The 22,771-nt window shown below is 51.6% G+C and overlaps 2 protein-coding genes across 5 annotated transcripts; one reads left to right on the top strand and one right to left on the bottom strand.

Annotated features, from left to right (window-relative positions):
* The first annotated feature begins 3,293 nt into the window (after window positions 1-3,293).
* Window positions 3,294-9,490, top strand: SLC5A2 (solute carrier family 5 member 2). Of its 2 annotated transcripts, XM_026011245.2 has the most exons (14): window positions 3,294-3,493; window positions 4,042-4,113; window positions 4,190-4,294; window positions 5,106-5,270; window positions 5,584-5,689; window positions 5,930-6,010; window positions 6,161-6,390; window positions 6,692-6,827; window positions 7,087-7,194; window positions 7,309-7,459; window positions 7,587-7,755; window positions 7,828-8,043; window positions 8,792-8,921; window positions 9,003-9,490. In XM_026011245.2, exons 1-14 carry the CDS (start codon window positions 3,368-3,370, stop codon window positions 9,227-9,229), a joined length of 2,022 nt encoding a protein of 673 aa, XP_025867030.1. In that variant the 5' UTR covers window positions 3,294-3,367; the 3' UTR covers window positions 9,230-9,490. The 2 variants fall into 2 exon arrangements, with proteins under 2 accessions (XP_025867030.1, XP_025867028.1); XM_026011243.2 differs by having other exon boundaries at window positions 3,333-3,493; window positions 8,792-9,490.
* Window positions 8,185-22,678, bottom strand: RUSF1 (RUS family member 1). 3 transcript variants are annotated; one of them, XM_026011247.2, is made up of 13 exons: window positions 22,310-22,678; window positions 21,991-22,105; window positions 18,748-18,793; window positions 17,093-17,125; window positions 16,898-17,003; window positions 14,598-14,699; window positions 12,158-12,228; window positions 11,890-12,074; window positions 11,750-11,807; window positions 11,312-11,382; window positions 10,316-10,459; window positions 10,130-10,207; window positions 8,185-9,643 (listed from the first exon to the last, which is right to left on the bottom strand). In XM_026011247.2, the coding sequence occupies exons 1-13, from the start codon at window positions 22,607-22,609 to the stop codon at window positions 9,546-9,548; spliced, it is 1,407 nt and encodes a 468-aa protein (XP_025867032.1). In that variant the 5' UTR covers window positions 22,610-22,678; the 3' UTR covers window positions 8,185-9,545. The 3 variants fall into 3 exon arrangements, 2 of the variants coding, with proteins under 2 accessions (XP_025867032.1, XP_025867033.1); XM_026011248.2 differs by lacking the exon at window positions 10,316-10,459; XR_012000575.1 differs by lacking the exon at window positions 10,316-10,459 and having other exon boundaries at window positions 11,312-12,074.
* Between the last annotated feature and the right edge of the window lie 93 nt (window positions 22,679-22,771).

The raw sequence follows: 22,771 nt of genomic DNA, 5'->3' as shown, positions 1-22,771 counted from the left end.
TGCTGGTGCGGTGTCTCTGAGTGTGCGGGAAAAGCCTTGTGCGGTGAGGCCCGGCCTCTTGTGCTGCCTCCGGCTGCAGCAGGTTCTAGGCCCCTGCCTGCGGCCGCCGTGCCACCTGCAGCCTCCGCGTTTGCAGGATGCTCTTCACATATCAAACGAGCCTGCGCAGGATTGTACAGCCAGTGGGGAGCCAGAACGGGAGGTCAGGCTGGGCCCTTTGGAAACTTCCCACCCTCGTTCCCCATTTCTTCAGCAACCTGTATCTTCAAAATAGGCACTTAATCCCTCTCTACCCCCATGTCCCACACCCTCCCACCCTTGTCACCTTGTCTGATTTTCAGAGTTTTCTCTCCTGAGAAGACTCTCAGAGATGGGACTCCATCCAGAAGTGCCAATTTATGCCCACTCTGGATCTGGGCACTAAGGCACAGCTTCCCTCTTATTTGTATTGACTCATAACATCTCCCCTAGGCAGAGGATGACACTTGAGGTAGTCAGAGCAGTGATGGAAGGATGCACTAGGGGCTGTAAGAGTCAGAAGGAGGCTTCTAACTCAGATTGGGAGTCAAGGCAGTCTTCCTGGAGGAGGTGACACCTGACCTAACCCCCAGCAGAAATGGGTGGGGCCAGGGATTTTTAGGTGTGGAGTTTAGGCTCCATCTGAATCTCCAAACTCCAGCACATCTGAGCCTCTGAAACCTTCTCTTTGAACCCTGTAGTTCCCTAGGGAGGGGGCTTAGATTCCTGGGTGCAAACTATAGGAGACTTTGAGGCTGGAAATGATGTATTCTCAGAAGCCCTTCCTGCTTGTGGCAGAGCTAGTAGCCAAGGAGAACATGTAGGGGTAAGACAAAGGTGAAGTGTTCTTTGTCCTTGCCACGGCCTGCCCCCATTTCCTCTCTGAGGCTCCTCTCCTAAGTCTTCCCAGGCTTCCTGCTCTTCTCCTCCCACATATTCTCCCTGGGGAATTCTATTTCCTGGCTTGTAACCACCTTCCTGTCTTGAAAATGCCCCAACTGGCCATCTGTATTCTCGATTCATTAATTTCACCAAGTGTTTTATGGAGTATGTACTGTGCCAGACTTGATATCAGGAGCTGGGGGGACCATAGGGAACCAAGCAGACCTGCTTCTTGACCTCATGGAGCTGAAGTCTAGTTGAGAAGATAGATGACAAGAGCCAAGTGACATGTGTGATGAACTAATGGAGACTTTTCCTGATGGCCTAAGTAAAGTTCCCTCTTCCCCCTTGTTTCCATCCATTGCACCTCTCTAGTCCCTCATAGCACTTACCTCTATTGCAAATAGGTGTTTATTTGTTGCTTGTTTATGTCTGCTTCCGAAACTGGAATGCAAGCTCCTAAGAACCTGTCTATGAGATTATGTTTGTTTTGCTGACCGTTGTCCCTCCAGTGACTAGAATGCTATCTAGCATGTGATAGGTGCTCAGTGAATATTTGGTAATGAAGGAAAGAATGAGAGAAAGGAAATGAGGGGAGGTGTAAAGGGGAAAAAAATAGAGAACTAAGAGAAAGTGAGGAAGGGATTAGTTTGACCAGGCGGTCTCTGTGAATATGTAACATCTAAGTTGAGACTTGGAAGTCTGAGGAAAGACAGCCAGGCAAAGAGCTTGAAGAGAGCATTCCGGGGAGAGGAAACAGCAAGGCCAGGAGGTAGGAAGGAGCTTGGCATATTGAATGAAAGGAAAGAAGGGTTGGATTAGGATGAGGAAAGGGGAGAGTAGAAGATGAAGTCAAAGAGGAAATAGGTGCCACATCATAAAGGGCCTTGTAGGCCACACAGAGGGCATATGGATTTTAAGGGCTTATAACCCCAGTGTGTCTGTCCTCTGACACTTGGTCCTGGATTTCTCTCAGGCACATCAAATGCATCAACCCCTGAAGCAGACGCTGTGGGTGCATTGCCCTTATCCACTTGGCCCACCTGAGAAGTCATATGTAGACAGTTCCCAGACACCCAGTCTCCCCAGCTGCTCTCTGAGTTTCTGTCTGAAGGTGCTCTCTGGGAGGACAAGCAGGCTTCTGCACCCAGCAGACCTGAAAGGGGGGGGTGGGGAGGTTCTATAACTTTAGGGACAGAAATTGGTGAATAAATACTCCAGCTTTCTGGCCGTGAGGGGTCAATTCTGAGGTGTGTTCTCCAGTGTCTCAAAAAGTCCCCATTGGGATTGTTCACAGTGGCAACCTTTTAATCAACATGCCTCTTTTTTGGCTTTTTTGAACCCAATTTGTCATAATCATTCATCCAAGTCTGATCAATTCTTTTCGGAAGGCAGAGGTATTGATATTTATTAATACCCTCCCTTCTTCTGTTCAGCCCTCTGCTGAGTGCTGGGACTCCAGGGATGAATCAGATCATTTTCTGCTCGTGGGTAATCTCTAGTCTGTTAGGAAGGCAGACCTGGGCCCAGACAAGTACAACACAATGTGCTCAGAACTGTATAGAAAAGTCAGAGAAGGGGATCCCTGGGTGGCGCAGCGGTTTGGTGCCTGCCTTTGGCCCAGGGCGCGATCCTGGAGACCCGGGATCGAATCCCACGTCGGGCTCCCGGTGCATGGAGCCTGCTTCTCCCTCTGCCTATGTCTCTGCCTCTCTCTCTCTCTCTGTGTGACTATCATAAATAAAAATAAAAAAAATATATATATATATATAAAAAGAAAAGTCAGAGAAGCCGCTGAAGCGTTGACATGGGTTGGGTACTGAAGGTTACCATCGGAGAGGTAGGAGTGGGCCACTTGGGAGGCGAGGAGGCACTCTAAGCGGAAAGCACAGTTTATGCCAAAGCTTACGTGTGTGAAAATACATGGGCTGGGCAGGGTAAGGGAGTTGGAGGGAAACGCAATCTCACTTTAGGTTTTCTGTGGAGGAGCAAAGGGGAAGGGTGGGGAGGAGTCAGAGTATGGCAGACTTTGAACATGAGTCTGAGGAGCTCCCACTTCTTTTAGGATGATGGGGAGCTAGAAGGGTTTCTGAACAGGGGAGTGACACCGTCAGAGTGGGGTTTGAAAATGATCCCTCTGGATTAGTCAGAACCAAGAGGCTGGCTCAGGCACAGTTCCCTAGGTCAAGGCTGAAGGGGTCAGCATGGGTAAAAGGAATAATTTTGAGCCTGGGGCACTGGGGAGGGAGTGGGGGCCAAGGCCCAAGAACGAGTGCTCCTGAACTTGAAAGCTCTTGCTCCACAGGACAAGTGTTCGGCCTTGATGAGACCTGATTCAGCTAAACAAAGCTGGGGAGGGGGGACATGACCTGGGGGACTTGTCGGCTCACTGCCCCTGAGGTAACCATTAATCCCTCCCCTGAGGAAATCCAGGGGCTAGTCCCTTGAGGGACAAACCTTAGGCAGAATGGAGGAACACACAGAGGCAGGCTCTGTACCAGGCCCGGGAAACCAGAAGGTCCTAATTAACAACTCTGCTGACATCCTGGTCATTGCTGCTTATTTCCTGCTGGTCATTGGTGTCGGCTTGTGGGTGAGAAGTTGGGGTGCTGCTGGGGGCCAGGCTCTTCGGGCCTGGGGGAAAAGTCTGAGGAAGATTCCATGTTCAGTAGGGGAAGGATGCCTGGATTTTTGAGGAGGAAAGCTGGGGGTGGGGGGCAAGCAAGTCTTCTGACAGCCTCAGGGAGGTCCAGCCAACAGGCATTCCTTGTCCTCCCTCCTTTGGATTGGGGTCCATTGAAGGGAATAGTGGATTTTCATTATGGACAGTGTTCTAAATGAGGTCTCTGTTCCCCTATCTACAAAGTATCTGACCAGAAGCCCATCCATATCCAAGGCCCCAGGAAAAGTCAGGCTGAATCCAGCCACACTCAAGCTTGGGTAGTTGGGCACTAGGTCAGGTCCTGGGTTGTGCTAGGTGCCTCGGAGGAGGTTGGGGCAGGGGGTTGGGTGGGAACCATCGAGAGAGCCCAGGGCTGGTTAATCTTCAGCCTAAAACAAGGCTGAGGAATGTGTTGAGAAGGCTAATGAGGTCCAAAGATGTGTTCCGAACCCAAGTCTCCCCCCACTCCTGTCTCTCAGTCCATGTGCAGAACCAACAGAGGCACCGTTGGCGGCTACTTCCTGGCAGGACGAAGCATGGTGTGGTGGCCGGTGAGAGAGGCTGTGCTGTTGAGTGGGAGGAGGCCCAGAGAAGCAGCCTAGCTCACCCCCACCTCTCGCTATCTAGGTCGGGGCCTCTCTCTTTGCCAGCAACATCGGCAGTGGCCACTTTGTGGGCCTGGCAGGGACTGGTGCTGCAAGCGGCTTGGCTGTGGCTGGATTTGAGTGGAATGTGAGATGCCCTTTTTGCCAATAACCTCCATCCCAGTGGGAACCCCTGGAACTATCACACCTGGGAGGCTCCAAGCTGGGGGGACATAAGACTGGAGGTGGGACTTACCCATTGTGGAGGTGTGGTTGGGCTTCGAGGGTCACGCGTCCAGCTTGGAGGCAGGAAGATGTTGGAGATGACCACTTTCAGGGCCTACTCCTGACTTGCTGTGTAAGCCTGGACCAGCCACTACTCTCTGTGGCCTTGATTTACTCCTCTCTGAAGTGGGGTGAACATCCTCAAAGATAGTGAAGTGTTCAGATGCTCTCTGAAGCTGTGGCCTACGAGGATCTCTGGACCAAATTAAGGCCCCTTGCAGAAGCGGGAAGGAGACAGAGCTCTGGGACTGAGGCTTGTCTTTGAGGGCTGAGATCAGGACTTCCTGGAGGAGGAGGTCTCTGAGCCGAGGCTCGAGGGACAGAAGGTTTGGGTGGGTGAAGAGGAGAGGTGAGGCAGCCCTTCCTGGCAGAGGCTGAGGTCAGCCTGAGGGTCTGTGGTTGGATTCATGTGCTGGCGGGTGGGAGGATAGGGGCAATCTTGGGAGGGACTGGCCAGGGGTCATGGCCTGGGAGGACCAGGAGGGCTCTAGTTAAGGGCCTATGTTGGTGTCAAAGATCCTGTCCTTTAATATCCAGGGCTCAGGGACATCCTCTGGGCTCCCAGTGCGACCTTTCCTTGGTATAGCACGTTCAGCAAGAGGTCTCAGACTCTTGAGGGACGAGGGCGCCCTCCTGGCAGGGTCTCAGTCACCGGCTGGTAGCTGTGCCTGCAGGCGCTGTTCGTGGTGCTGTTGCTGGGCTGGCTCTTCGCGCCGGTGTACCTGACGGCGGGCGTCATTACCATGCCGCAGTACCTGCGCAAGCGCTTCGGAGGCCACCGTATCCGCCTCTACTTGTCAGTGCTCTCGCTTTTTCTGTACATCTTCACCAAGATTTCGGTGCGCATTTATGGAGGGCGAGGCGGGGCCCTGGGAGGGCGGGACCACGGAGTGGAGGCTTCTAGAAAGCCTCGGAGGGGGCGGAACCAAGAAGAAATCGCTTGTAAGAACCATGGTTGAGGCAGGGTCTGGAAGGAATAGGTTTTGGGGCTGCGACGACAATGGGTGGGACCTGGGAAGGCCAGACCATTGAAAAATAAGAGAACCTTTGAAGCGTGGCCACCTGGGGTGTTAGTCTGGGCATGAGGTAGTTCTGGGTCCCTGCCCAGGTCCCCCCTGGTCCTGACCTGTGCAATTGCTCCTTTCCCCCAAGGTGGACATGTTCTCTGGCGCAGTATTCATTCAACAGGCTCTGGGCTGGAACATCTATGCCTCCGTCATCGCCCTTCTGGGCATCACCATGATCTACACTGTGACAGGTGGCTGTGGCAGGGGCTTCGGGATGGAGTGGGCTTGAGAGATGTGCTGGGAGTGTCACTGAGGCACATTCTGCTCACTGAGTCCTGTCTGCTGACGCCCAGGTATATGAGCCTGGAGAATGGGCCATTTCTTTGAAATTTGCTCTCCAGGAAGGGGCACATTTTTCGAATTCGCACAGACACCGTATGGGCTCCGGGCATCCTGTTTGGGCTGTTTCCACTGACCCAGGCCTGTTGCAGGAGGGCTGGCAGCGCTGATGTACACAGATACCGTGCAGACCTTTGTCATTCTTGGGGGGGCCTTCATCCTCATGGGTTACGGTAGGGAGCTCAGCCGGTGGGGGAGGGGCACGGAGGTTGAGTCACAGAGCCCTCAGTGGGGGAGCAGAGACATCCTGCATCTCCAGCATGTGGGTCCTAGGGACCGTCTTGGCGCTGGCGCCCGGTCCCCTGACAACCTCGCCCTCACAGCCTTCCACGAAGTGGGAGGGTATTCAGGGCTTTTCGACAAATACTTGGGGGCAATGACGTCGCTGACGGTTTCTGAGGATCCGGCGGTGGGCAACATCTCGAGTTCTTGCTATCGACCTCGGCCGGACTCCTACCACCTGCTCCGGGACCCTGTGACGGGGGACCTGCCATGGCCTGCGCTGCTCCTGGGTCTCACCATTGTCTCGGGCTGGTACTGGTGCAGCGACCAGGTGCGGAGTCAGGGCTAGTGCCTGGAGGGAAGCTGGGGGAGAACCAGAACCGCTGTGGGCGGAGCTGACATGGGTGGGACAGGAACCCATCTGGTGGCGCCACCGGAGGGGTCAGGAACCTGGTCAGGATGGAGCTAAGCCAGACCCAGCCGAATCCAAAGAATCTGGGTCTGAGTGAAGGTGAATTGCCAGCACCGCCGAGCCAGAGGCAGGCCTGAATTAGAGCAGTGAGTTGAGGCAAGGCCTGAAGGGGTGAGGTGTCCAAGACTGGATGCAGGTAGCCTAATGGCCCTCGCCACAGGTCATCGTGCAGCGCTGTCTGGCCGGGAAGAACCTGACCCACATCAAGGCAGGCTGCATACTGTGTGGCTACTTGAAGCTGATGCCTATGTTCCTCATGGTCATGCCAGGCATGATCAGCCGCATTCTTTATCCAGGTAATATCCGCAACCCGGCCCCCACCAAAAGTCCCGTGCCCCATCCAGTCCCTTTCTTGTGCATGATCACAGGTGCCCAGTTCCCATCTTTGCTACTGTCCCTTGATTTGTAAATCCAGTAACCCAGTCCTACCACCTCCCTCTGCCCCCCAATCGGCAGTCCCATCTTTCTTCCACTAGGATTTCCTGTCCCCACTTCAGGGATCTGAGTTCCCAGACCAGGTCCCATCCTAGCCACATCGTGCCCTCTTTCCTACAGACGAGGTGGCATGCGTGGTGCCCGAGGTGTGTAAGCGAGTGTGCGGTACCGAGGTGGGCTGCTCCAACATTGCCTACCCGCGGCTTGTTGTGAAGCTCATGCCCAATGGTAAGGGTTGGCAAGGTGTGGAGCTTGCAACTGGGAGAAGTCACCCCTCACCAAGTCGCACCCTCTCGGGGACACCCTGGTGGCCGAAGACTCACAGGTCCCAACCACCTGCAGGTCTGCGCGGACTCATGCTGGCCGTCATGCTGGCGGCGCTCATGTCCTCGCTGGCTTCCATCTTTAACAGCAGTAGCACACTTTTCACTATGGACATCTACACACGCCTGCGACCCCGTGCAGGCGACCGGGAGCTGCTGCTAGTAGGACGGTGCGGCCTGGGTTTCCCCCAGGTCCTGCCCCACCAATCAGCCCCGGGGTGGGGACAGGGAGCACTCGTAGGATTAGGGGTAGATGAGGAATCCTGGGTGAAATCTCCTGATGGCCACTAACTGCAGGCTCTGGGTGGTGTTCATCGTGGCTGTGTCCGTGGCCTGGCTACCCATCGTGCAGGCAGCGCAGGGCGGGCAGCTCTTTGACTACATACAGGCAGTCTCCAGCTATCTGGCGCCACCTGTGTCTGCCGTCTTTGTGCTGGCGCTCTTTGTGCCCCGTGTCAACGAGAAGGTGAGTGTGTAGGTCATGAGCTTGGGGCAGAGCTCCAACACCCACCAGAGGCTGATACTCTCCCCCCGACAGGGTGCCTTCTGGGGACTGATCGGGGGCCTGCTTATGGGTCTAGCGCGCCTTATTCCTGAGTTCTCCTATGGCTCGGGCAGCTGTGTGCAACCCTCAGTGTGCCCAGCACTCCTCTGCGGCATGCATTACCTCTACTTTGCCATCGTGCTCTTCGTCTGCTCTGGCCTCCTCACCCTTGTCATCTCACTGTGCACAGCACCCATCCCACGCAAGCATGTAAGTGCCGGCCTCTGAGCGGGCGCCCAGCATGCGCCATGGGTGTTAACGCAGCCATCTCCACCCCCAATCTGCCGGCCCACTTCTGGGAATGCCTGGGAGTCCGGCTGGAAGGTGCATTTGCAAAGCAAGCACAATGTCTTATTTAAATGACATTTATTTGAGGTGATCTGGGGGATGTGATTAGAGCCTCCCCAAAATCCTTGGAATGGCCTGTGGGACTCAAAACACAGGATCCAGTACATAGGCCGGGTGGCTGAGAGGGACAGAATGCTATCTCAAAGGCCCACAAAAGGGCCTGGGCTTGTGCTGCTGCAGGGGAGGTGCCCCAGGACAGGGCTGACTGGGGACCAGGACCGAAGAGCTGGGTAGAAGGATGGGCAGGACTGCACAGGTGGAGGAGGAGGGAAAGGCAGGAGGAAACTATGTGAACAAATATCCACAGGAAGGAACACTGTTAGCAGGACTAGAAGACTAGAGTCTAAAGGACCACAACTTGAGTGTAGACAGGGACTTGGGGTGATGAAACGGGGGTGACCAGGGCCAAGAGCTTTAAACACACAGTTAAAGAACTTAGGTTTAGTCTGAGGGCAAAGGGCTGCCATGGAAGGTCAGGTTTGAGTGAACTGAGTCTGAACCAAGAGTATAGGGTGGGCAGAGGGAGCTTAGGAGTACCAGGTGGATGAGGCACTTCAGGGTGCGCGCTGGGGGAGCAGCACTCTCACTTGGTCCCTGCCCCCTCCCCCAGCTCCACCGCCTGGTTTTCAGTCTACGGCACAGCAAGGAGGAGCGAGAGGACCTGGATGCTGATGAGCTGGAAGGTCCAACCTCACCCCCCATACAGAATGGGTGTCCGGAGCATGCGGTGGAGATGGAGGGTAAGGCACTGCTTCAGGAGGTGGGGCCAGGGACTAGGGGAGCCAAGTTCCCTCAAACTGTCTGCGGTCCATTTTTCCTAGAGCCCCAGCCCCCAGCACCTGGCCTGCTCCGCAGGTGCCTGCTCTGGTTCTGTGGAATGAGTGGGGGTGGGGCCGGTAGTCCCCCAGCCCCTACTCAGGAGGAGATGGCTGCGGCAGCCAGGCGGCTGGAGGACATCAGTGAGGACTCGAGCTGGGCCCGTGTGGTCAACATCAATGCCCTGCTAATGATGGCTGTGGCCACTTTCTTCTGGGGCTTCTATGCCTGAGGCCAACTGCATTGAACACCATGAGCTACAGTCAGGGCAGGGCTCAGCCTCAAGATGAATGGGGGAGGGGGGAGCTGGGGGCAGGGCCTGCAGTGGTGAAAAGGGAGTACTGGGGGAGGTAGGCCCTGGTTCCCCTTCTCTCCACCTTGTTTGTCTCTGCCTGGGGCCTTGTCCATCTGACTGGCAGTTACAGCCCATGAGGCCTTGGCCAAACTGCCATAGCGGTTCCCCTAAGCAAAAATAAAAGCTTCTCTTCCCACATTCTGCTGTGGCCAAAGTGTGCTTGCTTCGGGTTCCTGTCCTCTATCTGGGCTGCTCACAAGATCTTCTTTTCTGGAGACGGAAGCCACGTGGCCCTCCACTCATCCACCTCTAGCTGGTGCTTCTCAGTCTTCCAGCCTGCATCCTGCAGTCCTGGGGAGAGGTCAGAAGGGTGCCACTGGGACTGCTGGAGAGAAGACTCTAGGGAGTCTGGGGAGAGTGGTAAGGAGCAGCATAGGCCGGGTGCATGCTTTGCGCACTGCCCAGGCTCCTCTTGCTTCTGCTGGGTCATTTCTGGCACAAAATGAGGCTAAAACCTCATCTGGCTATAGTGAGAATTCCCTGAGTTAGCACATGGAAAGGAGCTGGAATGGAGTAGGTGCTAAATGAAAGATCATCCAGTCATCTGTGAGCCATGCCTCTACTCCCAGTTCTTCAATGCCAACTGGAATTATACAAATTATAAACACTGACACAGCCTCAGGGACCCTCCTAACCTCCCCATCCTGCAGACAGGGAAACTGAGGTCCAGAATTCAGATCACAGAGAGACGCTTCAAAGGTATAAGGGTGGAGTTAGGCAGGGCCTCTGGGAAGAAGGCCTCAGAGGCCAGGGAGGCGTGGAGTTTAAGGATGTTACCTTTCAAGAACTTTGGGAAGAGCTTGTCCAACACTTGGTGTGTCTCCTTGATGATGACCCAGCTCTCTTTGTCAGGACCTGGAGGTAGGTGCAGAACCAGAAGCTGTCAGGTCCCCAAGTGGAACAGAGTCCTTCCTCTCTCTGCCCCTCTTTAGGCGTCAGCGGTGTGGACTGTGAGATGCTTACCTGCCAGTACTCGGTTCCTCAGTTCCTCCAGCTCTCTTGGGAGGGGCCCATCTCCCTGCAGGGCTTCAAGTACCAGGCCGTGTGTGGCAGCCCTTAGGATGGTTTCAGGGCCTGCCTTCTGGCTCAAAACGACTTGCACTTGGCCTGGAGAAACCCAGGGACAGACCGTACTAGGGAAGGGCCACCTCCCCAAACACCCTCAAACCTACCATCCCTGCTTCACCCTTTTCATCCTGAGGCCACGGCCGGGCATGGATGGGGGTAATTTTTCACCCTTTCCCTTCCAACTTCATGTCCTGTTGTCCCAATGTTCTGGCCAAACTGAAATGCCCAATTTCTTTTTTTTTTTTTTTTAAAGATTTTATTTATTTATTCATAGAGACACAGCTAGAGAGAGAGGCAGAGACAGGCAGAGGGAGAAGCAGGCTCCATGCAGGAAGCCTGACGTGGGACTCGATCCCGGGTCTCCAGGATCACACCCCAGGCTGCATTAAACCGCTGCACCACCAGGGCTGCCCCTGAAATGCCCAATTTCCAAATACAACTTTATATTTGTATTTGGAACCCACCAAAGTGGGTTTATCTTACATGTCTAGTAAGAATAAGCACCTTTTAGCACATAACCAGCAGACCAGAAAACTCTAGTACTTGTTTCCTCAATAGGTGACTCTGGATGGGAGAGAAGAGTTCTCCAGGGGTAACCAAAGGTCATAATCTTATTTGAGTACGTTGCAATATATAAAGTGCTTTACGCAATCACCTTATTTGATTCTCATAATAACATGCAGGCAGTAAGGCAGGTATCGTTACCCTCATTTTACACAGGGACAAAGTAAACAACTTTGGGGGCATGCAGCTATAATTTGAATGCACCATGTCTGAGTCTGAAGCTCCTTCCAGGACACCAGGCAGCTTCTAAACTGTCCAGGGCTTGAGGCCTTAGAGCTGGTGGAATGAGAGGGTGACCCCAGAAGGCTGAGTCGAAGGCTTACTTACTCTTTGATTTGTCCCAGTGAAGGAGGTAGGGTTCTTGGTGTCCTTCAACCAGCTGCTGCAGCTCAAAGACACTGAAGGGAAGAGAGTGGAGTGGGGGAGGAGAAAGCAAAGCAGGAAGAACCAGTCCATCAGCTGAACTGTCGGTATTTCAACTGTCCTTCCCTACATCTCATCTCTCAGCCATTCCCATGCACCCCACATCTGTCCTGCTCTTCTTTTTTGCAGCTAACAAATGTATCCCTTAGATCTACTCTGTTACACCTCTGTTGCCCTTGGGCACCCGTGCTGACCCAAGCGGGCCCAAGTCTGTTTAGTGGAAATCAAGAACCTAGAACTGAGAGGCCTCCCAGGCAGGGGAGGCCAGTTGTAAACAGAATAGAGGATGTGTGGGGAACAGAGGTGGCAGCAGCGGTGGCTGGGAGACACTGGGCTACTTACCTGGAGATTAAGCGGTGTAGGGGGACCCCAAGGGATAGAGACAGAGATGGCCAAAAACCTGTGGGAAGCTGGAGTCAGGATGCCCAGACAGGGGGAGAGACTTGGGAGACACAGGACCTGAGACCAAGGGGTTGGGTCACCTGTCCACAGTGGCTCCATCTGATTAGCTGAAGTGGGGTCAAGAACCTCTCCCCTCTGGAGGAAGTGCTTCAGAACCAGCCGGAGCCGGTCTTCGTTCAAAGTCTCTAGGACAAGGGCTCGGACTGCCCGGTAGTTGGCGTAGATGTGAAGGGCGGTGAGAAAGAAGAAACAGCCGAGGCTGAAGCTGGCGTTGGATGGAGAGTGAGGGTGTGAGCGGGGGTGGAGGCCCAGTGGGGCACCTCCTCCCTGCCCTTGGTCCCAGCTTACCTCGGGCAAGCTGACACCAGGGGAAGCATCAAGAGGCTGACCAGGAGCCCTGCCAAGTTTACCAGTGTCTCCTAGGAAATGGCAGAAGGCATGGGAGTTAGGAGAGCTTCCTTCCAGGCCAGGCTGATTATCTGTGAGTGCCTCTGACACATTCCCCTCTGTCCCAGTTCCTCCCAGGGCTTCCCACACCGAGGTGGATGCCTAGTGAGTTTCTAACGAATGAGATGTCATTTAAGATACCAGCTGCCTCTCTGTCCAGGTAGATACAATGCCCTTGGAACATGTCTTCTTTACTTCATAAGAGTCCTCTGAGCAGCCCTATACTCAGGCACATGAATGTCCTCAGAATGGGGAAGTTCTCATATTTGGTGGTTTCAAAAGACTGACCCCATAAGGCCCCTGGGATGCAAAAACTGGCAGACACATTTGCAAAGGGTTCAAGGAACCATTCAGAAAAAAAGGCACAAGGTCCAAATGTCTTCCCCTGACAATCGATGTTGTATCATAACCCTCTGATGGCCTGAGCTCACCCAAAGGGAACAGACACCAGGCTACCTGTCCCCAACTCATCATGAAGGAGGAAGAGTCTGGATTGGTGTCTGGACTACTGGGGTCCAAGGGAGAGGTGGTCCTCACACAAAGCGGGCTTGAGGCTGGAAGAGCTCCTTACTCAGCTCTTCTGGCAAGGGGGTAGGGTGTGGAAATAAAAGCTATAGGTGTGATGGTAAATAGGAGGGCAGAGGCCTTGGGTGCACAGGAGTAGAAGGACCTCCTCTCCCTCAGGTGGGAAGAATCATTTTCAGCAGCCACACTGAGTGGCAATAAAATAGTATCAGCAGAAAGCAGGAGCCTGCCACGGGACTGAGCACATGTCCTGTAGTGTCTCTTGTGATGTGTTCCTGACTCTGCAGACTAAGGACATCCTGCGGCTTGGAAAATACAGCCTGGAGCGTGTGCGGAAGGCTGGGGGTTAGAAAATGAAGAGGTGAGAGGTAGCAGGCATGAAGCTGAGATCCTAAAGTGTGAGTCCCGGGTTGGACTTATTTCTGCCTTCCTAACAACCTATGGAAGTGATAACGGGGGAAGAATTAATCCAACCACTTCCTGAGAGAAGGGATGTGCCTACAGGTACCCAGGGGGATTGAACCTCTTTCCCCATCTGTAGAATGGCAACAGTGAGTAAGGATTTAATGAATTCACACAAATGAAACACTTGGCACACAGTGAGTGCTTAATAAATATTAGCTTTAACAGATCTATTTTTGAGCTTGTATTATTGAAAGGAGTTCATTTTAAATTTTAAAAAAAGTTCTATTTAGAAACTGAGCAAAACAATTCAAGAGAATGACAGAAAGTAGGACTGGACAGAACAAAGGTTTCTAAGTTGCTTCAGTGTCAAAGAAAACGATGTAATGGGGAGTCTGGGTAGCTCAGGGGTTGAGCGTCTGCCTTTGGCTCAGGTCATGATCCCGGGGTCCGGGATTGAGTCCCACATCAGGGAGCCTGCTTCTCCCTCTGTCTGTGTCTCTGCCTGTGTCTCTCATTAATAAATAAATAAAATATTAAAAAAAAAAAAAAAGAAAGAAAGAAAAGGATGTAGTATTTCTGACTAGCCTGGGTCTCAAATTTCTTCTGTAAAACATGGATAATTTTTTTTTTAAAGATTTTATTTATTTATTCATAGAGATGCAGAGAGAGAGAGAGAGGCAGAGACACAGGCAGAGGGAGAAGCAGGCTCCATGCAGAGAGCCTGACGTGGGACTCGATCCAGGGTCTCCAGGGTCACGCCCCGGGCTACAGGCAGCGCCAAAGCGCTGCGCCACCAGGGCTGCCCTAAAAGATGGATAATTAACAGCATCTCTTTCCTGGGGCTGGTGTGAGAGTTGAACAACGCAACACACATAGGCACCTAGCACGGGAGCTTGGGGGGGATCCAGTACCTATAGAGTTTAACTGTGTATGTGTGGGGGTCCCTGCCTTTACTCCAGGATGCCCTGGTCAGGTGAGGGGCTGGGTCAGAAAGGCCTATGAAACTGTCAAGTGGAGACCTCTGGCCAATGACTCCAGCCACCTTGCATGCTGAGCACCTTCTGATTTGCCAAGTGCTTTAACCAATGGGCCTCACATGGTCAGACATCTACTTCTCGTGTTGGAGCTATGGACCAGAGAGAGTAAAGGCCAGGGCAAGGGCCCACTCTTGGCCACACAGGCACGGGAAGGGACTTGACATGATCAGCCTGGACTTTCTGCCACTTGAACTCATGCCCTGAACCTGACTACCTGTGTGAGTTCAAAGCAGGGGGCACTATATCTCTTCCTGTGTGTCTGCCTCCCACCCCTACCCTCAGGACCACTCAGGCACTTCTCTCCATACTTCCAAATCATGGCCTGGCCTGCCTCCCTGCTCTGACTCCCCCCAACCCCAAATCCAGCTGCTTACCTGGCTGCTATCCTTGGCTGACACATCAGCCATGTTGTTTCTCCTGGCCTGGTGCATGGTCAGGGCCGCCCGAGTGGCCCCACCAGCCACGCTCACGATGCACTAGTTGGGGAAAAAGGAGAATAAAGGTCAGAATGGCCATGTGCTGTGGTAACATAGGCATTTTTGTGGCTGAGCCAAGTAAATGACTCAAACCAATTTGAGAAAACCGGGCATCATGGGACCAAACAGCAGAACCCTAAATGCTATCCTTGGTGTTCTGTTCTCATCCCTACATTTCCATTAGGTCCATCTCCCCTCTTATTCCTGGAGAGGACTAAAGCTCTGCCTGTTACATGTCTCTGTGGCCTGGTCTCAAGGAACTCTATTTCTGTCCCCAAGGTGGAGGCCCAAAGACTTTTCTTTGCCCAGAACCTCTCTAGTCTCCAACTTCTACTTTGGCTGTACCCACCCCTTTGCTAAGCTCCCAGGCCCAGTCTGGTATCCAACTTTATGCTTCCATTCTGCCTGTAACTAACTCCGCTCCTTATCTGTCCCAGGGGAGGCCCAGTCAAGTCTTCTGGGCACTTCAAAACCCACAGTGATGGCCCTGATCTCCCAGGGCACCTGGACCTGAGATCTACAATGGGAGAACTTATCAGTGAGGGTCCCTGATCACTGTCCTCCATCTCATATTTATCAAATCTCTTTTAGATGCTAGACACAGATTAGTGCTGTGATATAACTCAGATACAACATTTGCCCTCATGAAATCTATAAATCGAGAGACAATAAAGAAGTGTCATGCAGGGAGAAGAAATAATTTGTTCAAAGGTGAGAGGAATGTGGTATAAAATGAGGCTCGAGTGACCAGATCATGCTGAATCTTGCAAACCTTGTTAAGGTCTTTATTCTAGGAGCAATGAGGGCAGGGAAGGTCCCTGGTTTGATTTCTATTCTTAAAAGGATTATGGCCTGCTCTGAGAAGTAATGAAGAGAGGTGAGAATGGAAGCAGGGAGACTACCTAGGAAGCAACCATGCTTTTTCAGCAACTAGGAAGCACCAGATGGAGGTTTAGCTGAGGGAACAGTGGGCAGGGAGAAGGCAAGAAGGCATGGATGACAGCCAGGCTTCTGACTGGTGTACAGAGGTACTAGTCACTGAAACTAGAACTCTAGAGAGGGTGGGAGGGAGCCAGGGAAAGTTCATGGTCCTATTCTACTCCTTTATTGGACAGATGTAGAGACTGCAGCCCAAAAGGCAGAGTATATTGCATAATTTGAAACAAAGAGCAGAGGTCACAATCATTGGTCTACAGCTACAGCACTGGTTTTCAGCACTGGTTTTCTATAGTGTTTCCTGCCCTGGAGTTGAAGATGCTCAGGGCAGTATGCCTGGGCCAGGGTCTGGTACCTGGGCTAAATGTAATCCGCCACAAGAACTGTTTTATCTGAAATGTCACTAGTGCCCTGTGGAGAAGTACTACTCTAAAGTGATGGGCTCTGGAGACAGATGTTACATGTCTTCTTGAGTCAGTTCTGCACAAGGCACTTAACCTTGTGGTGAAGACAGGCTAAGCTCTTTACTGAACTTTGCTATGCCTCAGTTTCCTCACCTGGATGCAGCCAACCTGAAGGAATTTTGAGGGTGGGCAGCTTGGCAGAGTGCTTGTATTCATCCCATGCGACCCTTCAGCCTTACAACCACTTTGTGCTATCTTGCTGCTGGACCTTGACCCATACGGTTCTTTCTGCTCAAAAACATCCACCCTTCACCTTAAACTCATTCTTCAGGACTCAGGCCTCAAGAAGGGGCCTATCCCTTGACTAGGCTAGAATCTCTGCTCAACCCTCTTGCAGCCCTCTACACTTCTCATCTCGAATACCAGAAATACAAAAAAAAAAAAAAAAATTTGTCTAATTGTGTGCAGTTTTCTTCAAAGAAAAAAATGGGAAGGCCTATATTTTATGCCAAACATGCAGTAGACACTCAATAAATATTTTACTGAAAGAATGAAAGATAGCCAGGGAGCTGGTCCCAAGATGTTGACATTGAAACCCCCCTTCTTTCAGCCCAGGGCTCCTCACCAATTCTGTGGCTTCAGACACTACCTTAGACTATGTTAAGTATGAGAAATCATCTAGTTGGAGGAGAATCAGAAAGTATGATTGAGTTTGAGTAGGAACATCTGAACTTTGTCACCTTTCTGCAAGTGCTTTGAACACAGGGCCCAGGCTGGTCTCACCTGTGGGCCTCAAGTAAGCCCCCACCCCCAACAGCATCACCAAGATAGGTATAGGGGTCCCCCAGAGGTGGATACCTTGGCCAGGTTGCTGATACAGACAGTCATAGTGAAAAAGATTGGATACATGGGAGCCATGATCTCAAGGAACATGGCCACATCATTGAGGATGTCAGCAAAAAGCCTAGGAGAAGGGATCAGAGGTTAGAGATCAGAGGTAAGAGACCTTCATAACAGAAGACTTCCCTCCCCTCTGTCTCAGCCCCTCCTTACCTCCACTGCTTGGCATTGCAGTCCAGCTTACTCCTGTTGTAAGGGAGAGATCGGTTTGCAATATGAATTTCAGGAGAAAACACATCATGTGGAGAGGGCAGGCCATCCTTAAGCTGAGGTAAGGTCTGAAGGGCTCAGCAAAATCCATACCCCAGGCAGACATGTGTCCCAATACCGTGTCACTGCTGCCTAAAATACAATTAGCTGGGAGGACCTTCAGTAGTCACTTTTAGTGTTTCCCGTTTACTGATTCATGATGCATCAGAGGAAAGAACTGATTGCCTTGTGGTTGCTCCCCACCCTCTGGCCCTCCTCTGAGGGAGGCATCCCTGGGTCCCTCTGTCATCTCCCCACCTCTTCCTCCTGCTTGATCAAGAGTACTCAGCAAGAGGTCCACATATTTTGGACCAGTAAACAACTACATTTAATGTAACCCCTGCAGGTTACAGGTAAGTAGCCCAAAGAGGAGATATGACTTCCCTCAGATCACATGGAAAACAGGAGCCAAGAGAGGGGGAAAAAAAAAAAAAAGGCCAAGAGAAAGAGGCAGGCTCTGACATCCAGTCCTAGGATATTTCTATCACCAAGAGGATGGATGCCTTTTCTGCCAGTCATAGGGACTCCCTGACCCAAGCACACCTGGGGACCTCTTCTCTAAGAGTGCAGTGGCAGGAAATGCCGTAGCTCCAGACCCCAGCTCAGAATTTGCAGCATTAGCCCTGTCCCTTATTATGAAATCTCCTGAAAGGAAAACGGAGCATTCCTAGGTGGGGTATAGGACACACCTGAGGAACTCCTGAAGGAATGAATGGCAAAGGCAGGACCAGAACACATGGAACTGGTCTAGGGCAGAGCAGCAGCCTGACACTATTAGTTATAAGCTGTGTGACTTGGGTAACTTCCCTTTTTAGGTCTGCTAACATGTACACATTCAATCCTTCTCTACAAAGTTGTTCTAAGGATTAGGGATGATATGTAGAGAGCTTGTGAGGCACAGAACTATTAACAGCAGCTAGTGTTTTCTGAGCACTTATTATGTGCCACAATAAGCTATATGCTTTGCGTAACTATCTTACTGAGCACATTGTAGGTAATGTCTGCCTACGATTAATTGCAGATACTAAATCACTCCTGAGGTTGCCCAAAACTGACATGAGGAGGAAGCAGGCAGCACAAGATCCTAAATTCCTTCTAGATAAATGGTAATGCTGATTCCATGTGGAACAGGGATCCTGATGACCTGCCCAAGTCCACTCCCTCATAGGCTCAGCAAAGTCTAGTCAAGTACCTGAGCCACCAAAGTAACTTCTGGAGTAAAATCATTGCTTTTGAATTAAACATTGTCCTGTTCAGGCTTCTCTTTCAACAGAGGACACTTAGAGCCTTATGGCTGTATTTTTCCATCATGGACAGCAGCGTGGTAAATCAGCGCTCTTAAAGGCAGGTGTGATAACAATGCCTCTGTGGCTTCATTGCTAGGGTGAGCCACCTGGACTGGGTACTTACTAAGGACTCCTCAGCTCTGATGAAGTAATTGCTGAATCTCCCTTCCTCAGGAGCCTGGTAAGAGAGGAAGAGCTAAAAAATATAGCCAGGGATGAAACAGAAATGACCCCTGTCTGGAGAGAGTGGCCAGACCAGGAAGACAAACTCACCCCTTCCACCAGGCAAAGATGATGCGGCCCAGCATGCCAGTTGAATCTGGGGAGAGAGGCACTGGTAAGGAACAAGGGAGAGTCTTGGGGGCTACTGGGCCTGACAGACCCTGGCACTGAAATAGCCGATTCACCTTGGATCACTGCTCCTAGGAACTCAGTTTGGCACAATAAATATTGGGTAGACAGAGCTGTATGATGCAGTCAGAAGGGTCCAGACTTAGCAGTACCTCAGTACATACCCAACAGAACTATGTACCCATATGTGCCAAGAGACAAGGACCAGAAATACTCTTTGCAGCATTGTTCATCAATAGCAAAAAAACTGGAATAATGCAAATGCTCATCACCAGGAGAATGCACTGATTCTTGGCATCAAGAATTCATTCACTCAGTGACATATCAGGAAGCAGCAAAAATCTAATGTACAAACACTCGTATCAGATGAATCCTAGTATCATAATACTGCATGAAAAAATAAGCTAGGAAGACAACATGGCAAAATATACTTTTCATAAGGCTCTAAATCTAAACATAGTGTTTAAGTTGTATATATATATAACATATATATATATATATATATATATATATATATATATATATATATATACATATAGCAAAACTATTACAAGGAAAAGCAGGAAATTCCAAAGTTACTGCTGATATTCTAGCCCACGGATGGCCAGTAGAGTATATATTTTTAAAAAGGGATTTGAACTGCAGGTTGATGACAGAGACCTGGGGATGTGGGTCAGAGGGAGAGGACTCCTCAGGTTAAAGAGAGTCAGAAAAGTCTCCAGAATCAGCTAGACCTTCATTTGCACAAATGCTTACTGGCTACTTACTTCGTGCCAGGCACTAACCAGTGAGGTAAGGGGATACCCAAGAAGTCATGGTTCCAGATTCAACACGCAGAGTAAAAGCAGATAGCAATCAGTATGAAAAACACTGATTTAGACCAAGGATTGGTTAACTGTGATCTATAATCTTCTACTCCCTGTTTTATAAAGTTTTATCAGAATATAGCTGTGCCCATTCATTTACAGACGTTCTCTGGCTGTTTTTGTAACACGATGGCAGAATCAGTTGCTATGGCTGAAACTATATTGCCTGCAAAGTATAAAATATTTACCACCTGGTCCTTTAGAGAAGGTTTGCCACCCTCTGATTTAAACCCCTTATACTGAGAGTAGCATTCCTTAAGTTCAGCAGGGGAATCACAAAAGACGGTTTTAGAACCAAACAACTGGGAAGGCCTCCTATAGTGGACACTGGAAAGGAAAGATACAGTGGGCAGGCAACTCCTAACTTGTTTGAACTTGAAGGCATGGACCCTTAAGTGAATGAAGAAGGGAAACTAGACTATGGGGAGGATTGGGTGTTTCCTACAATGTATAGGGGTGGCAAGCTGGCCTTCCCCATTGTCCACTGGAAAGAGATGAACTCACCCCTTGCCGCAAGCAAATTCAATCCCTGGGCAGTGAGGCCTTTCAACTGCACACTTTTACGCAATCCTGGGACTGAGGAACACCAGTAAACATGCTGGTAGAAACCTGAAATTCCTACTCCTTCCCATCTTCACAACAACCCTATGAATTTGGGATCACTTCTTTTCACAGATGAAACAACAAAGCTCAAAGACGGGTCAACAAAAATGGGACATTTTAAGAGAAAATCGGGATTTCCAGCTTTTCTGGAAAAACCAGACATGGCAACACCAAGCCTGCTTTCCTTATCACAACTGGCTGGGGCTGAGCAGTGGCTACGTCAGAGGAGGCATGTGTACAACACATTTCTCATCCAGCCTGCTCTGCTTCTCACTTCTGTCCCCTGTATGTCCTAGGAAGCCACCAAGGTGGCTTTATAGGCTTCCTCCATCACCCAACTTTACATTCTTTCTTTCAACTATATTTTATTCTCCACAAAATGTTTATTGTTCCACTTCAGATTCTTGTATTGGATCAACTCAGTGACTCTGAACATGCCAAGATTACTTTTACTTGTGGAGAGCTCACTGGGCCAGACTCTTTCTTCCCTCTGACCCAATACTCCTATCCAATAAGGTGTATGTCCTGCATACAGGGGCCACTGCGTAGGAAGGGAACCTACTCTATCTTTCATCAGTAGTCTGCAGATGCTTGTCAGAATCTGGAAGGTGGCACTTGGATGCAATGACACATATCCTCCCTGTATCTGAAAGTCAACACTGTCCACTAGGCTAGGAAACTTAATTTCCACTTGCACTTACAATTAGCTGAACTATATGATCTAGAAACTTCTGAGAAGAGATTGGCTGTCCAGAAATTGTACTAGGCTCCACTCTAAATCCCACCGGCAAGAGTGTGGCGGTTAAGAGTAGGATACGGGAGTCAGTTTCCCTTTTCTTCCCTACTTCGCTCTTCAGGTCGAATAGTTACCAAACCATGTTTTATTTTAGTGGTTTTTCAAAAGGCTATACATACCCAATAGGCGGTTACTGTAGTCATTATTTACAGCATCATCTAGTATCCCAGATGCTCTAAAGTGCCATTGTCTTTCCCAGAACCTCCTCTTTCCTACTCAGGACTAAATACAAAATTGTTTTGTTTTGTTTTTTTCCTAGAATTGATCAATTTCCCACACATCAGGCAGCCGGTGGTGCTTTTATTCAATAACCCTGCTCTTAGGGGATCCCTGGGTGGCTCGGTGGTTTGGGCGCCTGCCTTTGGTCCAGGGTGCGATCCTGGGGTCCCCGGATCGAGTCCTGCGTCGGGCTCCCAGCATGGAGCCTGCTTCTCCCTCTGCTGTGTCTCTGCCTCTCTCTCTGTCTATCATGAATAAATAAATAGAATCTTTGAAAAAAAATAAAATAAAACCCCTGTTCTTAGGCAATGCTTCACAAAAAGACTAGGGGTGAAGGAGAGGGGGTGATTAACTTAGGGACTTGGGCTCCAGATGATTTAGGGACCTGGAACAGTATGTATGGAGAACTGCGTGTGGCTGCAAAACTCATCCTCAGGATGAGTATGTTCGGGTGGCGGGCGACTAAATTAATCGTTGAGTAACGCCAATAGAAAGATTGTTTTAGGGACTGGGGGAGAGTTGGCTCCCAGATCCAATCAGGAAAGAGTCCATGCATAGACACACCACAGCCCAGAACACTAGGGATGGGGGGAAAAGGAGGGAGGGGTTGGAGGAAAGAGAGGCCGAAGAGATGGCAGGGCTGACAGCAGCCACAGGTGAGGTTCCCGGGGCCCAGCTCACCTTTCACCAACCAGGTGGCGGTGGCAGCTGAAACAGAAGCTTCTGCGTTCCCCACCCCTATGCCCAGCAAGACTGCGTGCGTGGCCAGGGAGCCCGAGAGGCTGGAAGCAAAGGCCTGGAGGAGAAAAAAAAGGAGGGGTGAGGAGCGCGCGCTGGAGCACAGAGGTCCAAGTTCTACCAGCAGCTCTGAGATGTGTGACCTGAGACGCGTCGCCGCCCTGCTCTGGGCCGCAGCCTCCAACCTCTACATGGAGGGACCCGCGCGGACCCCTCCACCCCTGGCTCGGTGCCGCCCCCTCCCCCAGCCGGCCGGGCTGACCTGCACGGAATCCCACAGCTGGTAGGGCAGATAGTCCGGGCTGACGCTGTCGGGGAAGCCCTGCGGCAGGAACACGACCAACAGGCCGGAGAGACGCGGGGAAGCCGTCCCGGGGGTCCCCCCTCCGCCGCCATCCCGTCCTCGGGCTCTCCCTGGGAACGGCCCAGAGAGCCCCCACCAGCGCCACTCCCAAGCCTCCCACTGCAAGCTGCCGTCGGCGGCGGCGAGGCAGCCCCGCGCCGCCCCGGAACCGAACTGTTCGGAACACAGCTGGGCCTCAAGATTCGCACCGCCAGCCATCTCGGAACGCGCCTCTCCGGGGCCCACCGGACGCAACGCGGCCGGACCGCGTTTCCGGCGTGGCTACGGCGGCTGCAGAGGTGCAATCTTCCTTCGCGAAGGGGCCGCCCCCCGGGGCCGCCCCCCCCGCCCCCCCCCCCCCCCCGCGTCCTCCTCCGTGCG

This window comes from Vulpes vulpes, chromosome 3 (assembly GCF_048418805.1).
Source record: "Vulpes vulpes isolate BD-2025 chromosome 3, VulVul3, whole genome shotgun sequence".
Lineage (NCBI taxonomy): Eukaryota > Metazoa > Chordata > Mammalia > Carnivora > Canidae > Vulpes > Vulpes vulpes.
The sequence above is the reverse complement of the archived record's forward strand: the minus strand, read 5'-3'. Positions and strand labels throughout refer to the sequence as shown.